General features: G+C 36.8%; 1 protein-coding gene across 1 annotated transcript; it reads right to left on the bottom strand.

Annotated features, from left to right (window-relative positions):
• LOC122019835 (5-formyltetrahydrofolate cyclo-ligase, mitochondrial-like) lies at positions 1 to 25,697 on the bottom strand. Its single transcript, XM_042577395.1, has 7 exons — positions 25,419 to 25,697; positions 11,094 to 11,234; positions 10,157 to 10,321; positions 8,958 to 8,999; positions 8,839 to 8,884; positions 789 to 859; positions 1 to 266 (listed from the first exon to the last, which is right to left on the bottom strand). Exons 1-7 carry the CDS (start codon positions 25,669 to 25,671, stop codon positions 133 to 135), a joined length of 852 nt encoding a protein of 283 aa, XP_042433329.1. The 5' UTR covers positions 25,672 to 25,697; the 3' UTR covers positions 1 to 132.
• Between the last annotated feature and the right edge of the window lie 720 nt (positions 25,698 to 26,417).

The following is a 26,417-nucleotide window of genomic DNA, read 5'->3' as shown; positions in this document are numbered from 1 at the left end:
TCTTATTATCAGTCCTAAACTAGCTTCTTAAATTAATTGTAACAGCGGGAAACTAAATTGGTGTATGTTTGATACACAGCAGAAGATTAAGCTAATGAGAAAGAAACACACAAATTTGTTTAGGTAATTTAGTTACAACCTCTCCCTCGCAGAAGAGCTGATTGCAATCACACCATTTGCTGTAACAAGGGCATCAACTGGAATGTCGGTCGGGGACATTGGTATCACGTTCTCCTCGAGAATTTGCACGGAGTATGCAAGTGCAACTGCAAGGAGCCAAGTAAGAAATAATAAAAATCAATAGAACACTTTAATGGGTATCAATATAACTATACTATGAAGAGGTGTTTTGAGTAGTCCATGTTTAGGGATGACACAATCAACCTGTGCTTTAGGGTAGATCTGCGTATAATTTTAATTGGGTAGAATATCAGTAAGATTGGACTTAAATACCCATCTCGGAGCTAAACCAGAAGAACAAGAACTTCAATCACATTCGTGTTCCGAGATGCTCGTCAGTTTGGTTAGCTACATCATGGTCAGACTCAGATAGTGAGTACTTTACACAATTAGTGAGTACTTTACATAATGCAATCCCTATCCGTGCAACTTGACCTTTGCCGTAGATCAGTTCGCAGTGCAAAGCAATAATAAGGGAAAAAAAATCCACATTGATAAATTATACCAGGTTATTTCATCTTGTCAATAATATTGGGCACATTTACAACAAGATGGAAATGCAATGGTGTCTTTTACCAGAATTGATGGCAAACATGATATGAGGTTACCTCGAAGTGGCTGTTTCCATTTTCGCAGATTAGCGAGCTCTTCATATTTCTTCAGGAAAACATCATAGTATCTGCAGCATGCACAAAATGTAGATCATGCCATACAAATAAAAGTAAGTAGTATATCGTATGCTGAGAATATAGTTCTTAAGATAGACTTCATGATTGATCTGGTGAGAAAAGAAGGTATGGAAGGATTTGGCTTCTGACTTAATGTGATGTTAAGGTGGCAAACAATAACTTAAATAGAACAGTTAGAATAAAAAGTTCGTGACTGGTAAGGGAAATCTCACACGAAGAATAATGGAGTATTACCCCTATGGAGAGTTATATCCTAAGAAATATAATTAATTGAGCAAAAATAAAAAAGGGCTCCCGTTTTTTCATTATCATCAAAGGGCGCTCCATGTTGTGGAAATATTAAAAAGGACATCACATCCCTAAATTTCTTCCCCAATTGCCCCTCTTTACCTGGCCGGTCCAACATTTGTAACACAAGCCGGCTGCCCAGAAAAACCAACCCAAAGCTGCTACATTTTTCAACTCTTATATGATGCAAATCTGATCATCCCTAGGGTTCATGGAACACAAAGCCAGATCAATCTAGGTCCATGTAGCATTTTTGGCCTAAACTGCTACATGATGCAAATCTAATCAGGTGTGAAAGACGAATGCATCTTACAACTCTCTATGGTCCAAAAAACACAATTCAATGATCAAACAAGCATCCAGATTGGTGTAAATCCATGTAGCAGTTCTAATCAAAAGTGCTACATGACATATCAATTTGGTTAAAAGTGTTGCATCATGAAGACCATTTAGTTTATATGAGAGGCAGACACGTAAGTTACAAGTGTTGGACTGACCGGATAAAAGGGGCAATTGGGGAAGAAATTTAGGGATGAGATGTCTTTTTGATATTTCCACTTGGGGTGCCTTTTGATTTTTGCCCTAATTAACTTGCATTCTATAAACTTCATAGAAAATTTTAAAAAAGATTAATTGCTATAGCATCCCAGCCTTTACTACTATAAAATCTATCCTCCCTTTTTAATTTCAACAAATCTATGTTAACCTGTTAATGTCACAACAAATATATCTCAGAGTCAGATTTTCCATCCATTTACTTTTGCCTGCTGAAGCTCCCGTTCATCCTCTTGAGCAAGATTTATACGGATGCATTCTGTTCTAATAAGATCAAGGGTGTAGTTTGTCCAAATTGATATCGTCTTCTGTCGCCAACAAACTCAGGATTACAGATGCAAAGATTTCAAAACTCTCTCATATGCTTCAGTTCAATATGTAGCATTCACTACCGCACTTAATTCATCAAGTGTGAAGTTGATGTTGCCATATCGAAAAATTGTTCTAAGTCTTTGACTGCTAAAGATCAAAGAACCTTGAGAAATATGCTTCAAATTGGATTGGTGAGTGTTAGAGTAGGTGCCTTGCAAAATCAACTGTTGGCTAAAGTTTGATTGACTCTTGTAAATAAACAACCTTTATTTTAATATAATTCAATTCAGTTTGACATTTACTTTATCTTTATACTCATGCTAGATGCATAGAAAAAGTCCTTGATATTATAGTGAGCCACATATATGATGACCATCATGAAATACATCAATATTTACTATATATTCTAAATTTGTTCATAGTCAATTGGGTCACCTGATAAACAAGGATAAAAGGCCGCTCAAGCTAGAGATTAACATTTGTGATGTAGTGTACCACATTTCATTGATAAAGACATAGAGATGTTCAAATATACAGATGGGTGATCATATGATGAGTTTATCGAACATCCCTCACACAAACTTTCTAAATGGTTATCATTTATCAAGTGAATAAGTCATTAGTTGTGGTTGTACATTAATTGTAACACCCATAGGGTGCTTAGCAAGATTTTAGATATTTTTTTTATCATGAATAGAAATAGGCCTTATGTGAAGATTTGCAAAAATAATAATAAAAAAAAAAAATATAGAACCAAAAAGAGATGACCAAGGTTTGAACCTTGGATCTTTTACTAGATACATGTATGTGTTAACCAATAGACCAAGAGAAGTTATTGTTAGAGAGAAAAGTGACAATATAGTTAAGAGTAAGAAAAGAGCTTCTTAGAAGGAGAAGTTAGAGTAGCCTTCTTCCTCTCAAAAGAAAAGAGGATTCTTGCTTCCTCTTTTCATTAAAGGAGGAGTAAAAGAAAGGAGAAGGAAAAGTGCATTTTCCCTTCCTCCTCTCATGTAGAATAAAAGGGGAAATTAAAGAAGAGATTTCATTTTCTCCTCTTCCTTCTCCCTCCTTCTCTTCACCGTGACCACACCTTCTCGCCACCTCCATTGCCGAAACCCAAAAACAAAGGAGGACTCCTCTTTAGGAAGGCTCCACAATCAAGATTACTTCCCTAAGGAAATCAAACACAAGGATGTAAGTATCCCCTCACCTGTGGTACAAGTCGCTTACGAAATTTCCGTGAGGATTAGAATGCTTAAAAATAAAAATAAAAGAAAGAAACCCATGCTCATGGATCTCATTATGTTATGATATGAACTTAGTTAAAGATTTATGTTGGATGTTGTTTAAAGCATGATCTTCTTCTTTATATGTTTCGGCCATGAATGTTTTAGGGCCTTAAGAAGCGTAAAAATCTAATCTAACATGCTTATAGACTCCCTTGTGATATGATAAGAACTTGGCTAGGTATTCATGTCTATATGTTGCTTGGAAATTTTATTTTCCTTTATGTAAAGTTTCGGCCATGATAGATTCTAGGGCTTCAAGAAGCTCAAAACCTAATTTAACATGCTTATAGATTCCTTTATGATATGATATGAACTTGACTAAATATCCATGTTTGTATGTTGCTTGGAAATTTTATTTTCCTTTATGTAAAGGTTCGGCCATGATGGATCTAGGGTTTCAAGAAGCTCAAAACCTAATCTAACATACTTATAGATTCCTTATGATAAGATATGAACTTGACTAAGTATTCATGTTTGTATGTTGCTTGGAATTTTATTTCCTTTATTGTGAAGTTTCGGCCATGCTGGATCTAGGGTTTCAAGAAGCTCAAAACCTAATCTAATATGCTTATAGATTCCTTTATGATAAGATATGAACTTGACTAAGTCTTCATGTTTGTATGTTGCTTGGAAATTTAATTTCTTTTCCTTGAAGTTTCGGCCATGATGGATCTAGGGTTTCAAGAAGCTCAAAACCTAATCTAATATGCTTATAGATTCCTTTATGATAAGATATGAACTTGACTAAGTATTCATGTTTGTATGTTGCTTGGAAGTTTTATTTCCTTTCCTTGAAGTTTCGGCCATGATAGGGTATAGGGTTTCAAGAAGCTTAAAACCTAATTTAACATGCTCATAGACTTCTTTATGATATGATATGAACTTGGCTAGGTATTCATGTTTGTATGTTGCTTGGAATTTAATTTCCTTTCCTTGAAGTTTCGGCCATGATAGATTTTAGGGTTCCAAGAAGTTTAAATTTAAAGCCTAGCATGCACATGAATCTTCTTATGATATGATATGAATGCAATTCAATATTCATGCTTGTATGTTGTTAGAGCTTACTTTTTCCTTTCATGAAACTTTCGGCCATGACTATATTCTAGGGTTCAAGGAAGTTTAAATTTAAACTTAGAAAGCTCATGGATCCCCTTATGATATGATATGGAGTTAGTTTGGTATTCTTATGCTTGTATAAAACTTAGTTCATGTTCTTAAAAGGTTCGGCCACAACTAAGTTAAAAGACCTAGGGAGCTTAGAACCTAAACCTCTTATGTTCATGATATTTTGTAGTTTATGTTCTGAGATTCATCTAAGGTTCACAAGCTTATATGATGTCGTAATCTAGAACCAAGCATGGTGACTTTCGGCCACTATATGGAGGGTTAGAGACCCAATTATGATTTTTCTTCTAAGTGTCTCACCTACTAGTATATGAATTAGGAGATGCTAGTAAATGTTTCTCCATGTATGATTATGTTTCTATGATGCATTATATGCTCATTTAAGTATGCTTATGAACCATGCATGATGATGACTTTGATGATGTGTTTTATGCTTAGGTATGCATGCTTTATGATAAGACAAGTAACATGCCTATTTGTGTATGCTTATGAACCATGCATGAAATGATTCCTATGATGGCTATGTTGGTATCAAGTATGTATGATTTCATATATGTTGCATGCTCAATTATGTAAGCTTATGAATCAGGCATGAAAATGATTTTTATGATGGCTATGTGCCCAAGTATGCATGCCTTATGATATGGTAAGAAAATGACTAAGAGTTGCTTCCCTTAAGTTGGGATTAAGAGCACTCTTCATGTTAAGACAAGAGCATGACATTTATGTTGATATGATATGACAGTTATGATGATATGATATGCATGACAAGTATTTTACTTTGTATGGCTTGTACCAAGGGTGGGCTCCATAAGCGCCCCTAGGCCGACGGACTATGAACGGGTCTAGTAAAAAGGGATGGGCTCCTTAGTACGCCCCCCTAGGCCGACGAACTATGAACGGGTCTAGATCCCTAGTAGGTTCGGGGCTAGCTACCCTGTCCTAGGGATTGCGCGCATTTATGTATGTATGTGGTACAAGTCGGGCCCTCATGATGATGATATTATGTTTAAGTATTAAAAAAAAAGATATGTTTAAAGACATCTTGCACTTGACATGGCATATGTTTTTAAAAGACATTCTGCATGATACACCCATTCATGATATGATATGTTTCGTTTTTATGAATTATATGACATGATGTTATGCCATACTCTTATGACTTATAGGACATGATGTTATAAGATGTTTTGTTTAGGATTTATACGACCTGATGATATGTTATGCTTCTATGATTCACACTACATGATTCCTTTATTTATGACATGTTAGAGTATGATGTTTCTTAATGATATGATATGATAGGAGGCTATGTTCACATGATATAATGTTAGATGATTATGTCTCCATTGATTGTATGCTTATATGACTATGCTATGAGATATGGTTTTTGTGAGTAGGAAAGGATCTTACTGAGCTTGTGTGCTCATAGCTTACTTTCCTTGTACCACATATAAAGGCAAGGAATGGATGATCTAAGGGAGCTGCAGGAGAGGCAAGCAGATGTGTGTGGCAGTGGCTCGGCTAAGACAAATAAAGACCTGCTATGTTATTTTTGTTATGTCTGACATGAACCCAGTGTATTATGCTACATTCCAGTATAACTTCATGACATTTCCGCTGCTTTATGTTACTAAAAATAAATTTTAAATATGCATGTGTATCCTGGAATAGTTAAGTAAGTAAGTAGCCCCATCCCTTTTAGTAGCAGGGAGGGCGGGCGTTACATTAATAGTCCTTACGACCTGAGACAACATTGAGACTCTATATGCTAGAGCTGCACTTTAACTTATTTATCGACTCTATTAGGGTCATCAGGTGGTGATATTGAGTGTAATAACAAAATATATAGGAGTCAATGTATTGTAATCGGGGATTCACTACACACTCACGGGTGTAGATATCCTATATAATATATTGTTCTATAGTGTATAAAGTCTCTAATCAGAGTTGAAAGAATTATTTTAAGAAATGAGTTTCCTAGTTATACATGTGATATCACTATAAGATATATCACGTGGTTATCGAATCAATATACAATCCTCGATGGACGAATGGTTATAGATTCAACCGAGATATATGAGATAAAGGGATCGGACTGTACATTAATCATAATCGACCAGTTCTTATAGGCAAATGATACGTAGGGAATCATGGGGCGGTGTTGCTAGACGCTCTTACCATAATTCATTGAGTGTTAATTAGAATTAGATCTGACGTCCTATGATCAAAGAGTTGATCATTGGATGGGGCTATTAAGGGTATGCCCGGATAAAAGGAAGAGTATAGTCCTGAATTACAAAGAGTTGTGGACCCACGACTATTTATATCCGTGAACCATTGAAGGTTACACAAGTATTGGTTTCACTATTTCTCATTGAGAAAGTCAAATTCAAAGTAGTTGAATTTAGCGAACAAAGTTTGATATAATCAAACAGTGAATTCACAACTAAAGTTTGATATGATCAAATGTTATGATTCATAAAAGAGTTTGAGTGATTTCCAATTAATGGAAACAAGGAGAGTGGAAGAGTTCCACACATAGTCTACAAATCGGATTTAAGTTATCATAATGGTAAGCAAGTGTCCTCGCCACACTGGTAATTTTGGATCGTTGATATGATTATGATGGACTCACATAATTGGATTCTAAAAAAGGTTCTACATCCAATGGATTAAGATGGAAGAGATACAATGGGTTTTGAAAGCTCAAGCCCAAGAGGAAATGCAATCACATTAAGTTTTGCATCATGGGAAGAAAATAAAAAAAAAAAGGAGAAAGAAAAATATAAAAATATTTTTGTTTTAGTTTTTCCACCATCTCCCCCACGTTCTCCACCTTTCCCACTTCCACCACATCCTATTCTCCTCACTTCCACGTTTTATCCATCAAGAGAAAAGAGATGTGACTTCTTAAAAAAGAAGTTTTTTTCTTGGAAGTATTAAAAGAGAATCGTAGTATCGTCTTGGAGTTTTCAAGAGAAGAAAAATTCTTTTGGAGTTTTCAAGGGAAGAAAATTATGTGCCTTGGAGAATTTTCAGCAGCCCTCTTCTTGAAAATTCTGGATCGTTGTTGGGAGAAATTTGGCAGCCCATCTCCCATTGTTGCCGCTACCTCTCAAAGGAAGAAGAGAGATCTTCTTCCCTCTCTTCCATCAAGACAGATTCCATCTCCTTGTCATTGCTTCTCCTATTTGAGATGCCAATTGTTGCCGCCTAGCACCTAGCAATTGTTGGAAGATGCATCCCTTTTGAGAGCACTTTGGATAGCCTCTTGTGAAGGGAAATTAGGTGGCTGGTCCCTCATCTTTGAGGAATATTCTTCAATCGTCTCAATGTAAAACGACACTTGATCACTAGTGTGATCAAACGTTGGAAAGGGGATTCCGATCGTGGACCAAATTAGGCATTGGAAGTACAAGTTCAATACATCGCAAAACCAAGGTAGTTTGAAAGGTATGTTTTTACTTATGTTTTGATTCATATGTTTATTGATGCTTATATTAATAGTTTTATTTAGGTTATGCTTAAATGATCTGTATGTTTGAATTAGATATTTTGCATTTCTAAATAAAATAATTAAATGAGCATTAGATGAATCAATCACATGATAGTTTATCTTTATTATGCTTTTAGGATCTTACTTGAATGATTAGATTGTAATGCATGCTTAGATTAAAGATCATGCTTATATTTGTTTTAAAAATCCATACGAACATTCCTGTGATTTAATAATTAAATCATAAAATAAAATTTTAAATTTTCGCTACACATAAGGGTGTAGAAACACAATATCCGAATTTTGAATTCGGTTCCAACAGAGAGCCCATAGGTGTGTGATGGCCCTATTCATTAAAAATTAAGACCTAAAGATGGTGAATGGGTGACACAGAAAATTATGGCATCCACTTTTTCAAAAACATCCAAGTATTGAAGATGAATCATTACCAGGGACGTGAAGATTTTGAGCACCTGAAACTAGAACAGGGAAAACTCTTCATGCATGTAAGCAGGTTGTGAATGATAGACAACTATGGATCATCTCCAAAGACATGAAGAAAGAGTGCACAAATTCCAAGAGGTCCAAAGGTGCACAACTAGGCAGAACAAGACAGGAGTTCCTAATTTCAATCACCTAGCGCTCAAATATACAGTTTCAGCAATTTTTTTAAGTCTCCATGATCTCCATTCACTTAAGGTTAACTCTTCAAAGCATTATGCATTTAGGCATAACAAGTAACAAACCTGGTCTTCCCAGCATATTGTGCATGCAATAAAACTGAATTATTAAAACAGAAAACTTAAAAATGTGGAGCATGACAAGCAAGTTATTCAGCAACCATTCTGATTAAGTTGAGTCAATTAATAGTAAATTAAAATGACAAACGTTGGAATCATACCCTCCACCACGACCTAGACGTCTTCCTTGTCTATCAAATGCAAGTCCTGCATATTGAAATTGAAAAGATGAAACTGAAACATATTTTAGATGTTAGAAAAATATGACATGCAGGTTTACCAGGTAAAAGTAAGAGATCAACTGGTTGATTTGCCAGCATAACTGCAATGAAAAGTAGTGAAAGCATTGTCAACTATCTACATTGAGTCTGAATTTCTGACATATTTCATGATGCAGTATCAATGAGACATTAGTTGAAAAAAACTTTTTTGATTCTCATACTTAGACATGAATATCCAAAATATCCTTTGTCCACAGGAGGCAACATAAAGTATGCAATTTGGCTACCAAAGATAATAGCTTCTCAAACAATTGTCTAAAACAAGGCAAATATGCCTTACTAGCTTCATATGAAATGCAAGCTGGTAGAAGCTGAGCCAAAAAAACACAGGCACTATCTGAGAACTACTCATAAATTACATTGGATCCTTTCTCAAGGTGTGACCCACTACAACTACATGTTACCCTTGCATTAAAATAACATGGACGTAGTATTACCTATTTCCATCTCTAGAAGTATAAAAGAAACATTTCTAAGCTATTTATTTGTTTAAATCAACTAAAGACAGCTTTGATCTGCTTCAGACACTACTGCCTATTTCTAGATGAATTTTTTTATTAAACATTGAATACTATTGGAGTATTTTTACGTGTTAAATATTAAAATTTATTAGTTATACAACAGCCATGTTAATTTAGATTGAGTAGCCGCATGATTGAATACAAAATAGTTTAAATGGAGCAGACTATTGCCTTGATCATTTTATATTTATCAAGCAGACTATTGTGCTTGTTGTGCTTCATATCCAAAACAATGTGGATTTTAATCTTTGACAAATAGAATGTTTAGTCGGCACTGCCAACATTTGAAAACATCACTATAATCACTAAAGTGGGCTCTGATTCTAGATTAAGTTTGAGATCAACAGGTAGAAACTTGGCATGCAGCAGAGCTTCAAATTCCAATAAAAACAAGTGCTTTGGGTTATTAATTGGTCGGACGGATTTACTTAGATTGTTCCAGAAAGACCAGTTCATTACTATAACTACAAGCGCACACCAGAAAAAAGTTATTTCAACTTAGCATGCAAAACTTTGTACTGATGTACAACACAGACAGTCAATTTTGTAACCAAGTTATCAATGCTGATAAGGCATTACATGTGAAAAAAACAATATTGGAATTAATAACATAATCAATAATAATTTTAAAACAAGCAAGTAAACCAAGAAAGAGTGTGTGATATTAGAAAGTTTACCATCTTCACGTGCATTTTGAGCAGCATCAATAGGCGATGGTTCCAATATATTCATTGAATTTGCTACCAAGTCATTAATAGTTGAGATTTTGAGCATCCTCATATGGCTATTTTTATCCTCCACCCTTGGAACATATAGGCTTTTCTTTATCTGCATGTCAAGTTCTTGATTTGAAAATGGACAGTAAGCACACGTGTATACTTTATACCCTAAATGATGGAAATGATGAACATAATTCTCCAATCAAGAATGGCATAAGTATCTTGGAGATTCACAAAAGAATGGTTTCTTGATGTTATTTAGTTGTCTTCAATAAATGATTTATATTACATATGTGGATTATACTGAAAGAATATTTATCACTTTTGTTGACAGCATTCACAATACTGCCAATGAGAAAATGCACAAGTTGAAAAATACCACATAATACATCAAATTAGTCAATTTAAACAATCCATATAAAAAGATTTTACTTTTACCACTTCACAAAGCAAAATAATCAACATAACCAATTCAAAATTCCATATAAAATATTTGCATATGAACCTAAACAACCTATAAAAACACAAAACATATAGTAACCATCTAACTTTGCATAAGTGAGTACCTAAGAATTTTGTAAACATCTCATTTGCCACACTTATGCACACTTACCCTTTGGCAACTTAGGTTTTGACATGAAATTTAGGAAACAATATTGGAAAAGTGTATGTAGAATAAGCTCGAAGTCGTATTGTAGCCAAGGCAAATGCATTATATTAGCCATGGTTTAGAAGAAACTAGTAGTCAGTGCATACTTAAATCACCATCAGAATTTGTGCATATACTCTAGTTTTAAAAAATAACTGAAATGTCTGATGGTACAGTGAATACATGTGCTGAGAATTAAACATAACTAAAAAACAAGAATAAAACAGAAGTGGTTGAGATAATTACCAGCATCTGACATCTTCAGAACTTCTGCTATAATTCTTGATGTATCAACTTCACGAAGTGTCTCACAACTTAAGTAAGCACATAACCCTTTACTAGACTGAAACCAAGAAGAATCAAGTACAAAATTTTGAATTGCTGAATCTGAAATCAAACAGAATTCTCTAATTAGATGCCTAACCAATTGTGAAGCATTATCAGTATCAGAGTGTTAAAGAGTGTTAAGAATGTCTGAGGAGATCAAAAGAAAATTATAAGTGCGTGAAGAGAAGCACAAGTACTTAAATAAATAATAAACAGCAAGCTTCCTAACATTATAACAAAGGCATAATTCACTTGAAGTTGACCAAGTATTTTATTGCAAAATCTTGCACTGATGTTCAATCTCAAGGCGAAAAGCCCAGGATGCTTAATAGTCTTTGGATTCATAGGCCTAGATGCACTGTAGGGTTGGTTATGGTGCTGATTAATCATGTCAACTGATTGTGCCATAAGGTTTGAAGACTATGCTGGGCGAAAGATAGGATGTTTAACGATAGTCAATCAAGTACAGGTTGACAAACAAGATAACATAACTTAGTGGCTACAATGAAACTGGTTCCACTATCAAAAATCAAAACCAGATAGTTAAAACTTATGTGCGATGTATTAAGTAGTTTGTCTACCAACTTGTTCATGCTTTTTGTTAATATTTGTACTAGTCCACAGGTTTAACATCCTCAACAGCTGTGGAGACATATAACTACCATATAGGATTTCACCCATAATTATATTATCAATTCTATGTATTTTCCAAACACAGTCTTTCCAATTTGTTCTTGTACAAACTTGTGTATAAAGGACCTTCATTGCCAATGAGAAATATTTCTTCCACATCCTTCACCATCCACTTGCTGCATCGCTCGATGTTCTCTCTTCAGTGCCATCGGTTGATCCATCATCATGAAGCACACCTGTGTTCTAGGGAAAGATCCACAAAACATCTAAGACTAAACACCCCCTCATCGCTTCAACTAGTAGTTCATCCATCTGTCTTATTTCCTAAGTTGCAGATCCTATTTTTGTTTGGTGGTTATGGTAAGCAAGATGCCCCAGCTGATTCTGATCAAACTTGATGGTACAAACTACAGGCAATGGTCTTATCTAATGAGTATATTCCTCAAGGGTAAAGGATTATGGCAATTTTTTGTTGGCAATGTCCAATCTTTTGTAAAAGATAATGGAGAATGAGAAATCAATGATTATAGAATTATGACATGCATCGTCAACACCATCAGTCCATCTATCAAGATACAATTAAATAAATTTGGAAGTTAAAAAAAAAAAGAAATTTCCTTAAGCTTACATATGATCAAACAAACTTTGCCCTAAAATACTAATTTATATTCATAGTTTGAAGCAGGAACTAGAATAGTTTACTGTCGAGTTCTATTCTCAAATGTTTTTCATTTGAAATTAACCTGAACTCATAGAGCCTAAATAGATAGCTGACACAGAATCTGCTACAAATATCATGAAGAATCACATATAATCTAATTTCTCATGCCTCTTCAATATCACTGTGACTTGGTACGTGGATCCATGCTTTACAAGTCTCTTCCTAATGTAGATGTTGCACTAGCAGATTACTAGGTAAGGAGACTAGAAAGAAATCACTTGTGTGGATATTTGATTCAGTGGTCCTTGGTGCACCACACATATCACAAGATATCTCTCGGATCCAGTGCCACAATTGCAGCAAATAGGGCATTTCACTCATAATAATACTATTGCCCAATGCAACTATTGTAAAGAGTTTGGACACACTTCAGAATTGTCCCTCTTGAACATGCAGTCTAAAAGGGCATCTGCAAGCTCAAGCTCAAACTTTTCTACTGTTGCTGCTGCACCAAACATCCTACTAGAACTCCTTCCACTATTGATGCATAAGAAATGATTCACCAAGCAATCTCCATTAATAATACTTCTAATCCTCATACTGCTGCTAGTATAACCATGACAGATAATTGATACTTTGATTATGATGCTTTGAATCAAAGACTTGTTGAAAATAATTTAATTTTTGGTTTGAAGAATGCCCTGAGAATCATTGTCCATGATAGCCATGTCATTGAAATAAAGAACAAGAATTATCCACATGATGAGGTCATTTTCCAAATGGTGAAACAAACGTCATATGATTCAAAAGCACCATAATCAAGTACCGCTTGCCTGTCATGATGGGTTGGGCAGCAACATCAGCAGAAATATTTTTGTTTGCAAATGCCCTCTAGCTTCACCGGACACTAGTATAATTGTAAGCAAAATATTTTTGCAATTGTAAGAGATAATCCTACAATTTCGGTGGAAGAGCAAGCACCATTGAATCATACATTTTCTAGTCCCCTTGACTAGTAATTCTGCTAATGCAGCATCTACAGTAGGAAGAGGAGACATGTAAAGGATGGAGGCATGTCCAAACTCAAAGTGGTCTTGAAGAGCCATGAGAAATTGAACCAAATGTGATTTTTTTTATGATATTTGTAGTATACTTCGGTATCAGGTGTCCATGTAGGCTCTATAGTGCAAGTTCATCCCAAATGACAAACATTTGAGAATGTAACTCGACGATGGATTGTTTCAATTCCAAGTTCATCCCAAATGACAAACATTTGAGAATGTAACTCGACGATGGATTATTTCAATTCCTACTCCAAGTTGTGAATGTTTATTTCTAACTTATATTTCAAAGCAATGTTTGTTTGATAATATCTTAGTGCAAGCAAATCCTAAATTCCTATGGCACTTTCAAATTTATAACACTGTTTTCGATGAACTGACAGATGCTGTCGATCTATGTTATTGATAGTTGTTGATTTTCGATTCTTCATTATCTTTTGCTGAAGAATGGATATTGCCAAAAAAACATAAAGCCATAATTCTTTGTCATCTATAGTTGTTGATTTCTCGTTCTTCATTATCTTGTGCTAAAGAATGGATATTGCCAACAAAATAAAGTCATAGTTCTTTGCCCTTAAAGAATATTCTTGTCACGTAAGACCGTTGACTATAGTTTGTGTTATCATCTTTGATTAAAATATTATCTTTGATTAAAATAGGATGGGATGCCTTGCTTTCCATAACTACCAAACAAATTAGATCAGCAACTTAAGGAAATAAGGTCAATGAGAAACTACTAGATGAACTGATGAGTTAATGTCTGATCTTAGATGTTTCATAGATTGTCTCTAAGAACACTCAAGGGTGCTTCATGGTGACTAATCAGTCAATGGTGTTGAAGGGAGAATTTTAATAGATACAGCAGGTGGATGACGTCATGCCTTGCTTGATCTCGTGGCACTGGGTGGTGCTACAAGTCTAACGTGATTTGTGCGGGAGGTGATGCAATAGGTGACTGGATGGAAATCAGTAGAGTGGGGCACATGGTGATGACCTAGGGTTTAGCACATGGTAGAGATAAGGAGTCGACAAAGCAATAGTGCATGGATGAGAGAGCAGGACACCTGAAGTGTGACAGTAGGACATAAAATTGACAAAGAGGTGACATGAGTTTGCAGATAGGAGGGGCAACATCAGATCAAAAAAAGGGTGGGGGTAACTATGATGACTATATATCTCCATAGTTGTGGAGAATATTGCAATTATGCTATAATATCCAAAGTTATGGAATGCTATAACTATAAACACCATGACAAGTAGCTAGTCTTGATTTCTTGGAAAAGCAAGAAACAAAGTTGTTTTGCAATCTAGCACGGAGGTAGAATATCTAGCACACCTATCCAGATATTGTCTAAGTTCGATCATTTTTAGCTTGCAATATCTGCCCCTCTTTAAGATAACAACAAATGTGCAATCCGGATAGTACATAATGAAGTACTTCATAAAAAAAATAATAAATAAAAAAAATTGAGTCAGATTCTCACTTGTGAGTCATCATCACCAACAAAAGATCATACATTGCTCAAATGTACTACAAGGATCAAGTTGCTGATATAGTTGCATATATATACACTAAATACCATAGCAAAAAGTGCATGAGGTCGTTAATAGTTCTTCCACAGCAATGGAGAATTTAGTAATATTCTCCGCAGGTGATGGAGATTTATAATAATAAATTGAAGAAATTAAGTGATGTGGAGGTTAGTAAGGGTTCACGTGGCTGGCCCTTGACTCGAGTCCATGTGCTCGAACATGCCTCGACTTCTCTCATTCTCGAGTATTTAGTGACCCATTCAGATTTAGATGGTCGAGCGATTACTCTCTCGGCTCGGCACAGCAACAACACGCTCGAACTCGGGCGACAGTTGACTTCCCGACTTAGCATCACTCTCCTAACTCGGCGCTCCGTTTCCCACTCGGGCTCGGGAAGCACTTGGCAATATTCATCATTCGATCTACTTGGAGCATGGACCTCGCGACACTCGTCTTCCCAACCAAACTCGGAGAGAATTCGGGAGCAACTTGACTTCCCACTCGAGCTCCGAAAGTGTTCAGAGCAGCTTGGCCCAGCCCAGACCATCTCGTAGATAAAGATCTCAAGTGATTATTGCCAAAATGAAAGCATAAGCTGAGCGGAGATTTCAAATGATTGTTGCCAAAATGTAAGGATAAGTATGGTGGTCAAGGCTGCTGAAAAAGGAAGGTTTTAAATGTCATGAAGAATGCTCTAAATGGGAAAAAGACAATCATCACATTGGAAAAAGCTATAAAAGGAGGTTCACTTTTTCATACATTTCATATTATATTCTCTACATCATTTTCTTCTATATTATTCTCTGCTCACCGTCTAACTTACGCATCGGAGGGCCCTTGCCGGGACTAGACTAACACCTAAATTTGTGTTGACTTTGGGCAAGGAAGCTTCTCTTATTGTGATATGACAAAAGGAAGGAGTGTCCCGCCATCATCATCCCAGGAGTACTCGACTGGAGCTTGCAGATTTTTGTTGTATCATAATTCACGCTGTCTATGGGAAACATGGGCGAAGGTGTTGACGAAAAAGCAACAAATCTATTTTCATTCCCTCGTTTCTTCCTTCCCGACTCGAGACTCAACTTCCCGAGTACTCGACCTTCCTTCTCGACCAACAACTCAACTTCGAGCACTCGAAGTCTCCTCCGAGCATTTGACGACCCACTCAGACTCGAGAAGCACTTGAGCTGCTCGGACTTCGCATCATTTGGGACCACTAGGAGTGTTCGATGCTCTACACGGCAGTCGAGCAATCGATTTCCTAACTAGACACTTGACGTCCCAACTCAACAGTAAAGAGACTCAGCCGACTCGGCGTACGGCTTCACACTCGGCTTGGGAAGCACCCAAGCCACATAGCCTTTTAAGTACCTCCAAGCAACGGAGATTCTTTCCTAAAAACAGATTGGTGGTGGACAAACGAAGGAAACCTTTTCCTTGTTGGCTTGTACCTTATTTGCGGATTTAGATCCCATAGACTTTAGGGTCTTCCCTTGTGTTTGTGATTTCAGATTTTGCCTCTTCTACCACAAGAGGATTCTTGAGGACGAGGCACATTGCCCCAATTATAGGAGAGCTGAGCACCACTACCCCTTTTTCTCTTGCATCACTTTCCTATTGTTCTTGGTAGAAGAAAAGGGAATGATTTATATTACAAAAGTGGGAGAGGCAACAGTTGAAGGAGGGCCACGCATCAAGCCTTATTCATTGAAAAACAAAGATAGAAGGAGAGCAACTCTATAAAGATCACTCAGCTATCTTGGTATTCTATTTGAGGGTTTTAATGCGCTACTTTTGAGTTCTACAATTACTATGGGAGTTCCATGATATACAAGGAGAGGAGTTAATTGGGTTTTCATGAAGTACACCAATTTCTGCAATGCTGGAGCTGAATTCTGGTTCTCAGGTGCCATTGATTTTGCTGATTTTATTCTCAAGTCATGATTCTCTTTTAGTGGCTAAATCACATTGCAAGTTGCCCTTATGCCAAAAGAATTAGAACTAGAATGAAGGAAAATGGTGCTATGCAGTTTTGCCTTTCTTGACCAAGCGAGGGCAATTATTAGATAAGGATTACAACCGTAAAGCTTACTATTTCACATCTCTAGAGATTTTGAACCTATTGTTGAGTGTTTTGATCAGTTTGGGAAGTGATAGGCAAGCCATGGATATACTCACAAAGGAAAACTGGCTCCCTAGTGCTGAATCAGTTGGTTGTGCTAGATTTTGTTTTATCATCAGTGACATTGGAGAGGTTTTCTTCCTAAAAAGCACTCATTTATGTTTCTAATGGTCTCGATGTTATTACCTTAGCAGCGAAGGATTGGAAGCAATGATTGTTCTATGGCAGCACATAACCGCCACCTTCACTTTCCATGACTGATGTTGTAACCGCCGCCTTCATAACTTGAGGTAACTTGTTACCTTTTGTAGATCTAACAAGCTTGACTTGCATACATCAAGCAATAGATTCTTATACAATGCCCAATTGACTTAGCCGGATAGTTAAAATATGTTTATCATCAATAATTTTAAATCGTAGAATATCCATGGACAAATTCTATAGATGCCCATTAAAATATCACTATTCAACGAATTAAATTCTACTAAGATCCAATAAGGCAAATAGGATTTCCATGAGAGAGTAAAGTAACTAATGTTTAAGATTCTTGTGATTCATTATTAGCATTTCACATTGTCTTATCTCCTGGCATAATAATAGTGTCCCAGAGCCTTGTAAATGTTTTTGTAGGATCAAACTAGACGCTAGAGAGGGGTGAATAGCGTTACAAATTTTATGAACTAATAATTAAAGAAATAATAGATAAATAGAGCAATGACACAGTGGAAATAAATATCTATCTACCAGTTTATCAATTTAAATCAGGAATGCAGATTAAGCATGGTTAAAACAAAGCAGAAATAGACACATGCAACAATAATAAAAAAAATATGATTTTTATTTCTAATTTATCCTAGGTGGAGAAACCTTACAAAAAAATGAAAATTAAGCACAATTATAAAATGAGGCAACACAATAGAAATGAAAATGTACTCTAGATGTTGCTGATCAGAACTTAATAGCGAAGTTGCAGTGTGTCGCAGCACAAAAAACATAGGAGAGCACAAGAACAGAGAAGAATGATCATGAATTGGTGAGTTTCAAGCTCTGCCTTGAATCTCCTTTTAGAGCACTCTCTAGGTCGTCTACAGGCTCTCCGAGTGCCTGTATTCGTGTTGGCGTGGCTACAACTTCTATTTGTTAGATAACATTAATGAAGCTCCCCGATCGCTCGTTAACTCTCCGGTCGCTTAGAGAGGGATCAAATTTGATCTTGACTCGACTCGCTCGTATTGTTGATAAACGCCATCTCCTGGTCGCCAGGAAGCCGCTCTGGTCGCCGTACGCTCCGGTCACCCTGACCCAACAACGGTTGTCTGGACCCTCCGAAATCCTTTATAGAGAGTTATCACTAGGCCCCGAACTTCCTTCGGTCGTCTGGATCCGTCGAACCACTTCTATTACATCATGGGAAAAAAATTTAAGAAAGAGGGCTTAATTATAAATTATAAAACTTGTTGGACTTTTTCGCAAAAAATCCAATTAAAAAGAAACAGCCAAACTTTTCCCCCCGTGCCATGACTTTTCCCCCTCTTCCTCATATCCTCTCAAAACCTAACCTTAAATCTCCCAAAACAAAATCTCATCTTTTTCTCACCCACGCCGTCGTTGTCGTTGTCGTCATCGTCACCACCGCTTGTCGATGTCGTTGCTCGGCTGCTCGTTGACGTCGTTGCTCCGCCGCTCGTTGACCCCGTTGCTCCCACGCCACTCGTTGTGGGGAGCTAGTGTCACGATTAGTGCTCCACAACTAGGATTTTTCGATTTGAGGTGGAGTGTTCTTGCTTGACTTTTTTTATTACCTTTCGTGCATGATTCCACATACATTTCATCAAATTTGGATCTTTATCTTGACACCTTTTGCTATTTTGAAACTTAATCGACAATTGGAAAATCTGTGGAGTCATCTGCTTGTTTTTTTTTATAATGACCTTGAGCATGATTAGACTTGCCATCTTAATCGAGCAAGAAGATAAAGAAAAAAAAATAGTTAATGGTCATTTGGGGAATAGAGTAAACGGTCTGTTTAGATTCCTTAGTTGATGAATCACATGGGTATTAGAAAGTTAATAATATTTTCCTTGAGAATGTAAGTATATCTCGGTTAGAAGAGGTTTTAGGATATATTTTGTGAGGTTACATTTCTTCTTGAAGAAACTTAATCAATCATATTTATTGCTTGATTACCTCTAATGCTTGATAATGCCTTGTCCTTCGTCACACTCTAGCTATTGTTTTTCCATTAATACTCTATTAGAATGTATTAAATAATTCTAGATATTAGAAGACCATGCAAAAACTGTAGTGTTAAAGGTAAGAAGAATTCGAACAGTCTAGATGATAAATCAACGCACTTGCTAAATACTATGAGAAGACTCTAGTAGGTTCACATCTTATAATTGAGTTAATTGGGAAAGAATGATACCTTTTATGTCATGAGCTTTAGTTATATAATGTTCAAAAAGATGAAAAATTGGGAGATTAATTATATTGCATTAAGGATATAATGAATCTTAGGACGAAATACAACGCATTAGCTCCACACTTTAAACCATGGCCCATGGCTTTCGAGCCGTCGTTTTCGGTGTGTTCATCGGCTTCGGCCCAAAATGGAGATAACTTACCTCATGAGATCGATTGCAGGTTGTTCATCCCATTTTTATGTGAGACACTTGTGGGTGGATTGCGAGTCATTCATCATATATATGTGATTGTATATGTGCATTCACATGATGTATTTCGTATGAGGTGGATTGCGGGTCGTTCACTCTGTGTATATATGATGCATCTCTTTCGGGTGGATTGTGAGTCGTTCACCCTATCCATGTATGTATATGTGCATACATACGATGTTCTTCGTTATGAGTGGATTGCGGGTCCTTCACTCTTATATACGAGGCATCTTTCTCGGGTGGTTGCAGGTCACTCACCCTTAAATTACATTTATATATGATGTGTTCATATTAGTGGATTGCAGGTCGTTCACCTTTACTTATATGATACATCCGTGATAGGTGTATTGCATATCGTCACCCACTAAATAAATTATGTCGAGTTGTCGAATAAAGAAAGACTATAATGTATGTAATGTTGAAGATGAAAAATTAAAGAAAACAAATGAAATTTATTAAGAAGAGAATAAAGGATGAATGACATGAAAATATAAAGTGTAAACTATATTGTTGCTGTCTTGATTTTATTTTCATGCACGTCTCATCTATCTCCACTTTGCACTTTGTGCTCAGTCTTTTTCCCCTTTGACCTCTAGATTCGTAGACTTGAGGTGATTTTCGAGGTTGGTCATTATAGCAGATGATTACTTAGAGATGCTCAACGATGGTTTTGGAGACAGTCTACAAAGTCCATTCAATTCAGTTTATTTCTTTATTGCACTCATGCATTTTGTTATTTCGACAATTTCTATTTTCATTGTCTGCACGAGGTTAGTTATCAGTCATGTCATGGTATAGTAGAGTCAGTAATTTGGTTCAAACATTTGTTTACATTCTTTTACATCATTAAGTATTGCAAATTCATGTTCGTACCGCCTGTGTACCTTCTTGGGAATTATTTATGGATTTTGATATAAGGATGAATATTGTGCAAGTAGGAAGGTTATCTCTCATATAGGGATGAAGTCTTCGGGTCATGATAGCTTCCTTGCAGTTGTTACATGTAATTTGTAGAATATAGAATCTAAAATTACTCGTACTTACTAGACTAGATTTTGACCCATCAAGTTTGAGTGGTCAAGCAATCAGCTCCCAGAACTTGTTTGCCAAGCAATCAACCCCCAGCTAATTCCATACACTTGGACTTGTGTCAATCAATCAGTTCCTAGCTAATAACACAAACTTGGACTTGTGTCAAGCGATCAACTCATAGCTCATTCCACACACTTAGACTTGGTTCACCTAGTTCCCAGCCAGGATTTCTTGCTTGGCTCCCAACAAAGACTTAGCTCCTACCTGACTAAGTTCACTGACTTGGGCTTTTCACTGCTTAACTTCACTGACTAGAGCTTTTCACTGCCTAGCTTCACTCATCAGGACTTTGCAACTGTCAAGTAACTTGCATCTGCATACTTACACTAAGTTGTTAGATCACTAATAAATCTAACTTTAACCTTAGTCATATATCAAAATTCTGGGTTAAATGTTACGCACCTAGCACCAACAACTTTCTCATACTTTGTCATACATGTTTACAATAATTCTTTTAATCATCTCTCCGATCAATTTTCATTATTAAATCATAGTAGTACATGACGAAGTTAAGTTTCTTGCACTGCATTGACATACCAGACGCATGTATTAGAGGGCATACATCAAGATGATTATAAAAATTACCTTCTCTACCATTAAATCATAGAAGTCAAGCGAATATTCTAAAATACTTCGTGACGCGGTAAAAACATTTTTTGGAAGAAATCTTCAGGATCCCACTACAATCGTTAATAAACTATGTAAGCCAACTAGAAGCATAGAATTGACACCTAATGCCCAAACATTACTTACTTTGAGTGACAAATCTTCTAGTACATATATTGCAGCCTTTGAATCCTTTAGTAGCAGTTCAATTTCATCTTTATTAGGTGAATCTTTTTATGCTTCTAGAAACTCTAAGGTAAAATCAATAGTGGAAGACTCCAAAAATGAAGATCCATGTTATGTGCGAGATTCGATATCCTTACTTGAGCCAGTTTCTTAGGAACTTGATAGTTTTTCATTGGCTCTAGATCCACGTTATGTGCCAGATTCGATATCCTTACTTGAGACAATTTCTGAGGAACTCGATAGCTTTTCATTGGCTCTAGGAGACAACTTTCTTTTATAATGATAAGACATGGGTCTTAAAGAGTTCATGTGCTCCTAGAAACATAGTCAAGTCTTCTCCAATTAAGTCTCCTATCTCCATGAAAAGCATGCTTCTTTTGGCAAAATTCCATCTTCATCACTGGATTCAAATGCTTTAAAATTAGATGAGTCACAAGAGAGACACCCAACTTCATCAGTTCCTTTTACCCTAAGACTAATAAGACCTTGAACATGATATTTAGTTAGCTTGAAAGTACTAAAAGAGTATTTTTGATGTGAACGCGTATGTCACAAAAGACAAATGTGTAACCAATATTGATCTATATGTGTCTAAAAATATGGGGAGGTGTTATTTAGCACATTTTACCATTGGAGATTTGATCAAATCAGTGACTACTTAGGATTTTTATCTTGCAATCGATCCATGATTATCTGATGCAATTGCACTATTATTAGTCTTAGTTTAGAACATGATGCATCGATAATGCTAGTTTCTATGCTTTGACCTCCTCAATGTTTGAGGATTTATCTATAGCCTTAAGATCATCTTACCAATTATATTGATGCAAAATGATTTAAAACTTTGATTTTCCTTGTCTTCTAAACCCAATACCTATTATCTGTTACTTTAGCTAAAAAGCGAAAAATAAGTTTGGTTTTAGAAAATTTTGACATACCATAAACTACCTCTATTTGCTGAGGATGTATGTTTCCATGGACACATGCTTATTTTTGTAACGTTCACATAATGTTCTTTACCTTGTATTTTATCTTCTTTCATCATAAGTAAGTTTTGGAGTCACTATTTCTTGTACTCCGTCTCCTCATGCCTTCTATCATTTTGATCTATAGTCTTAACATTTACTTGGGCTCCAACTCCATGTTAAACATTCTTTAGATATTAGATACAAACAACAATAGGTGTTGCCAATTTATTATGTGAGGAGTTGTTTCCTTTACTTTTTACCCATTCATAACTTCATCCCTGATTCCAAAGGGCAACCTACAATTGACTGAAAATTTGGTCACCCAAGATTGAAATGTCGAATCAGCCCACATTAGACAAGAACAGGACCATTATGGACCATTGTGTTGCCAATTGTATTAGTTCAATTTATTAAATGCTAAATATTCTTAAGAATAACGATATGTTTTCTTTAGCAAGTCTCCATTCTAGGAAGAATTCAAGAAAGGAAGAGCCCTCCTCAAAAAGCCTACCCCGAGTTGGCAAATTTCTAAGTCCTTGACTCGGTTGTGCAAGATAAAACCCAACTCCAAGTCGGCAATCTTCTGAGTCCTTGACTTGGTTGCGTCATAAAGCCCAACTCCGAGTCGACAACCCTCTGAGTCATTGACTCAATTGCGTCATAAAGCCCAACCCCAAGTTGGCAGCCTTCCAAGTCCATGACTTGGTTGTGCAGGATAAAGCTTGACTTCGAGTCGGTAACCTTCCGAGTCCTTGACTCAGTTGCGTCATTAAGCCCGACTCCGAGTCGGCAACTTTTTGAGTCCTAGACTCGGTTGCATCATAAAGCCCGACTCCGAGTCGACAACCTTCCGAGTCTTGACTCGATTGCATCATAAAGTCCAACCTCAAGTTGGCAGCCTTCCGAGTCTTTTAGTAGATGTTGGACTTTTAGTACGAAGGTGCTCAGGAGACAAATAGTACGATATTCGAAAAGTCAGGTCAGAATCTCATGCTGCTCAAGATCAAAAAAGAATTAGGAGCTAAATTCAAGACTCAATAACACTCGGATTTAAAAGCCTACATTCAGAAAAATATCTTCAGATTTAATGATATCGGATGTGGAGCTCGAGGATGTAGTCGATCCATTGAAGGGGAGAATTCGAATGTAGTCAGTTTAAAAGGTGGTGATATTGCACCCATAAACATTCAAAAGCTCGGGTTACTCTGGCATCCTTTCGAGTCCTTGGCTCTAGTTACTTCAGGATGTCTCTTAAGTGCTCGACTAGATTGCACATCTATAAACCCGAAATAAGCTAACAGCTTAAGCTTGAGATAATAAGGCGACCTTCCAAAGGGTAATTAAAGAAGGACGAGTGCCGCTTTTGAGACTTTACGGTCATACTCGATTTACCACACTCTGTCTGACTCGGTAGGGGGTGACTAATGATACTCCATGATAAATTGAGGATATTAAGTGTTGTGGAGGTAAGGGTCCACGTGGTAGGCCCTTGACTCCCTTGACTAGACTCCATGTGGTCGAATACAGGCCTCTCATCCCCGAGTATTCAGTGACCTATTCGGATTCGAGAGGATTTCTCTCCCGACTCAGCACATCAGCGACACGCACGGACTCAAGCGACAGTCAGCAGTTGGGTACATGACTTCTCGACTCGGCATCATTATCCTAACTCGGTGTTCCGTTTCCCACTAGGACTTGGGAAGCATTTGGCAATGATCTTCGTTTGGTCTACTTGGAGCTCGGATCTCACGACACTCGTCTTCCAAACCAAACTTTGGGAGAATTCAAGAGCAACTCAGCAACTTCCCAATCGGGCTCGGGAGAGTATCTCGGCCAGCCCTGGCAACTTGAGATTATCAACCCAAGTCATCTTGTAGATAAAGATCTCATATGATTATTGCCAAAACAAAAGGATAAGATAGGTGGAGATTTCAGGCGATTGTTGTCAAAATGAAAGGATAAGGATGGTGTCCAAGGTTGTTGAAATGCAAGGTTTTAAATGCCATAAAGAACGCTCCAAATGGGAAAAATTGTCATTAGAAAAAGCTATAAAAGAAGGGTAATTATTCGGAGAAAGGAGGTTCACTTTTTCATACATTTCATACTAGATTCTCTACATCATTATCTTCGATATTATTCTCTGCTCACCATCTAACTTAAGCATCGGAAGGTCATTGCCAATATTAGATCGGTACCCTGACTTCATGTTGACTTTGGGCCGGGAAGTTTATCTTATTGTGATACAATGTAAGGAAGGAGTGTCCGGCCATCATCATCCCAGGAGTACTCAGCTGGAGCTTGCGGATTTTTGACATATCAATAATTACCATAGTATGGAAGTTTACCCATAATTACATTCCATATTCTACGTATTTCCAAATAACTCATTCCAAATTGCTCTTGTACAAACTAGAACAGTATATAAATGGTGTTCATTTCCCTTGAGAAATCTTTCTTGCAAATCCTCTTAACACTTTTCTGATGTTTGGGCAATCAGTGATTCAACCGAGGATGAGCTGAAATTGGACTTAAATCTGCTATAATCAGACTTCAGAGAAAAAAAAAAAACATAATATGGATGAAATGGCCTGCATTTTATTCTATTCTTTTAGCTCTTGTGTGAACTGAGTTATAGTTGACAAATGAAGGCACGAACGCCGTCTATCAAAGCCGATCCATGGTAGAGCGGAGAAAAGATAAAAGCGTGAACCTTCTTGGGCTCTCTGAGCAGGGGAGACAGCTTTGAGCGCTCTCCGGATCTGGGTCCGCAGGGCCCGCTTCTGCGGCTGCATCTCTGCGTCCGCCATGGCCACGGATGGGTTGGGAATAGAAGAGCTAGCGACGCGGCGGAGCGGAACGGCGGCGGATGGGGGAAGCGAACTGGAGAAGAGGAGGAAGGCGAGATCGGTGGTCATCAATAGACAGGCAGCTTTTTTTAATACTCCGCCTCCCTCGCCTCTCATCCCCTGTCGATCCGCTTGAACAAGCATGCGCAAAAATAATTATTTTTCTACTTATAATAGTAATTTTGGTCTTTAAAATTATTAAATTATTTTAGTTAAACCTAATTTAATTAAATAATTTAGATTGGAATTATCAGTTTTATTAAAACTGCTATAATATTATAAAGCGGTATAATTTTAAAAGCACAAAAACAAAAACAAAAAAGAATACCCGTTTTATTTAATTCATTAAAAGTATTTATCTTTTAATTTTTCATTAAAAGATATTATTATTTTTAAATTATCTTTGGTGATTTCCTAAACCGCGTGGTGGATTTTGCGATTTACCCAAATCGCATAGGTGGTTTTGGAATTGTCTAAATCGATAGCCTCAGTGGATTCATTTTCCATTTTAATCTTCCCAAAATCGCATGTGTGGTTGTGTGATCATCCGAAGTAAGGATGGTTTAAACGATAGTTCGAGATATCTCACTGAATTACTCATGCATTTTTTTGTAAAAAAAAATTCAACACCGCCTGGCCCCCACTTCATGGCAAAATTGGAAACCCTAGTTCTTACCGACGAAATCTACCTAAATCCCTACTTTTACTTCACCAACCCTCCTTCATTTAGTGTTCACTAGTACTTTCACTAGCCTCACTCATGCCTCATCGGTGAAACCGAGAACGATAGCTCTTAGCGCTTTACCACGATTGCATGATCTCTCTTCGGTACAAGGCATTCATCCCTTTAGTTAGTGATTGTT

Source organism: Zingiber officinale, chromosome 9A (genome assembly GCF_018446385.1).
Source record: "Zingiber officinale cultivar Zhangliang chromosome 9A, Zo_v1.1, whole genome shotgun sequence".
NCBI classification, from domain to species: Eukaryota; Viridiplantae; Streptophyta; class Magnoliopsida; order Zingiberales; family Zingiberaceae; genus Zingiber; species Zingiber officinale.
The sequence above is the reverse complement of the archived record's forward strand: the minus strand, read 5'-3'. Positions and strand labels throughout refer to the sequence as shown.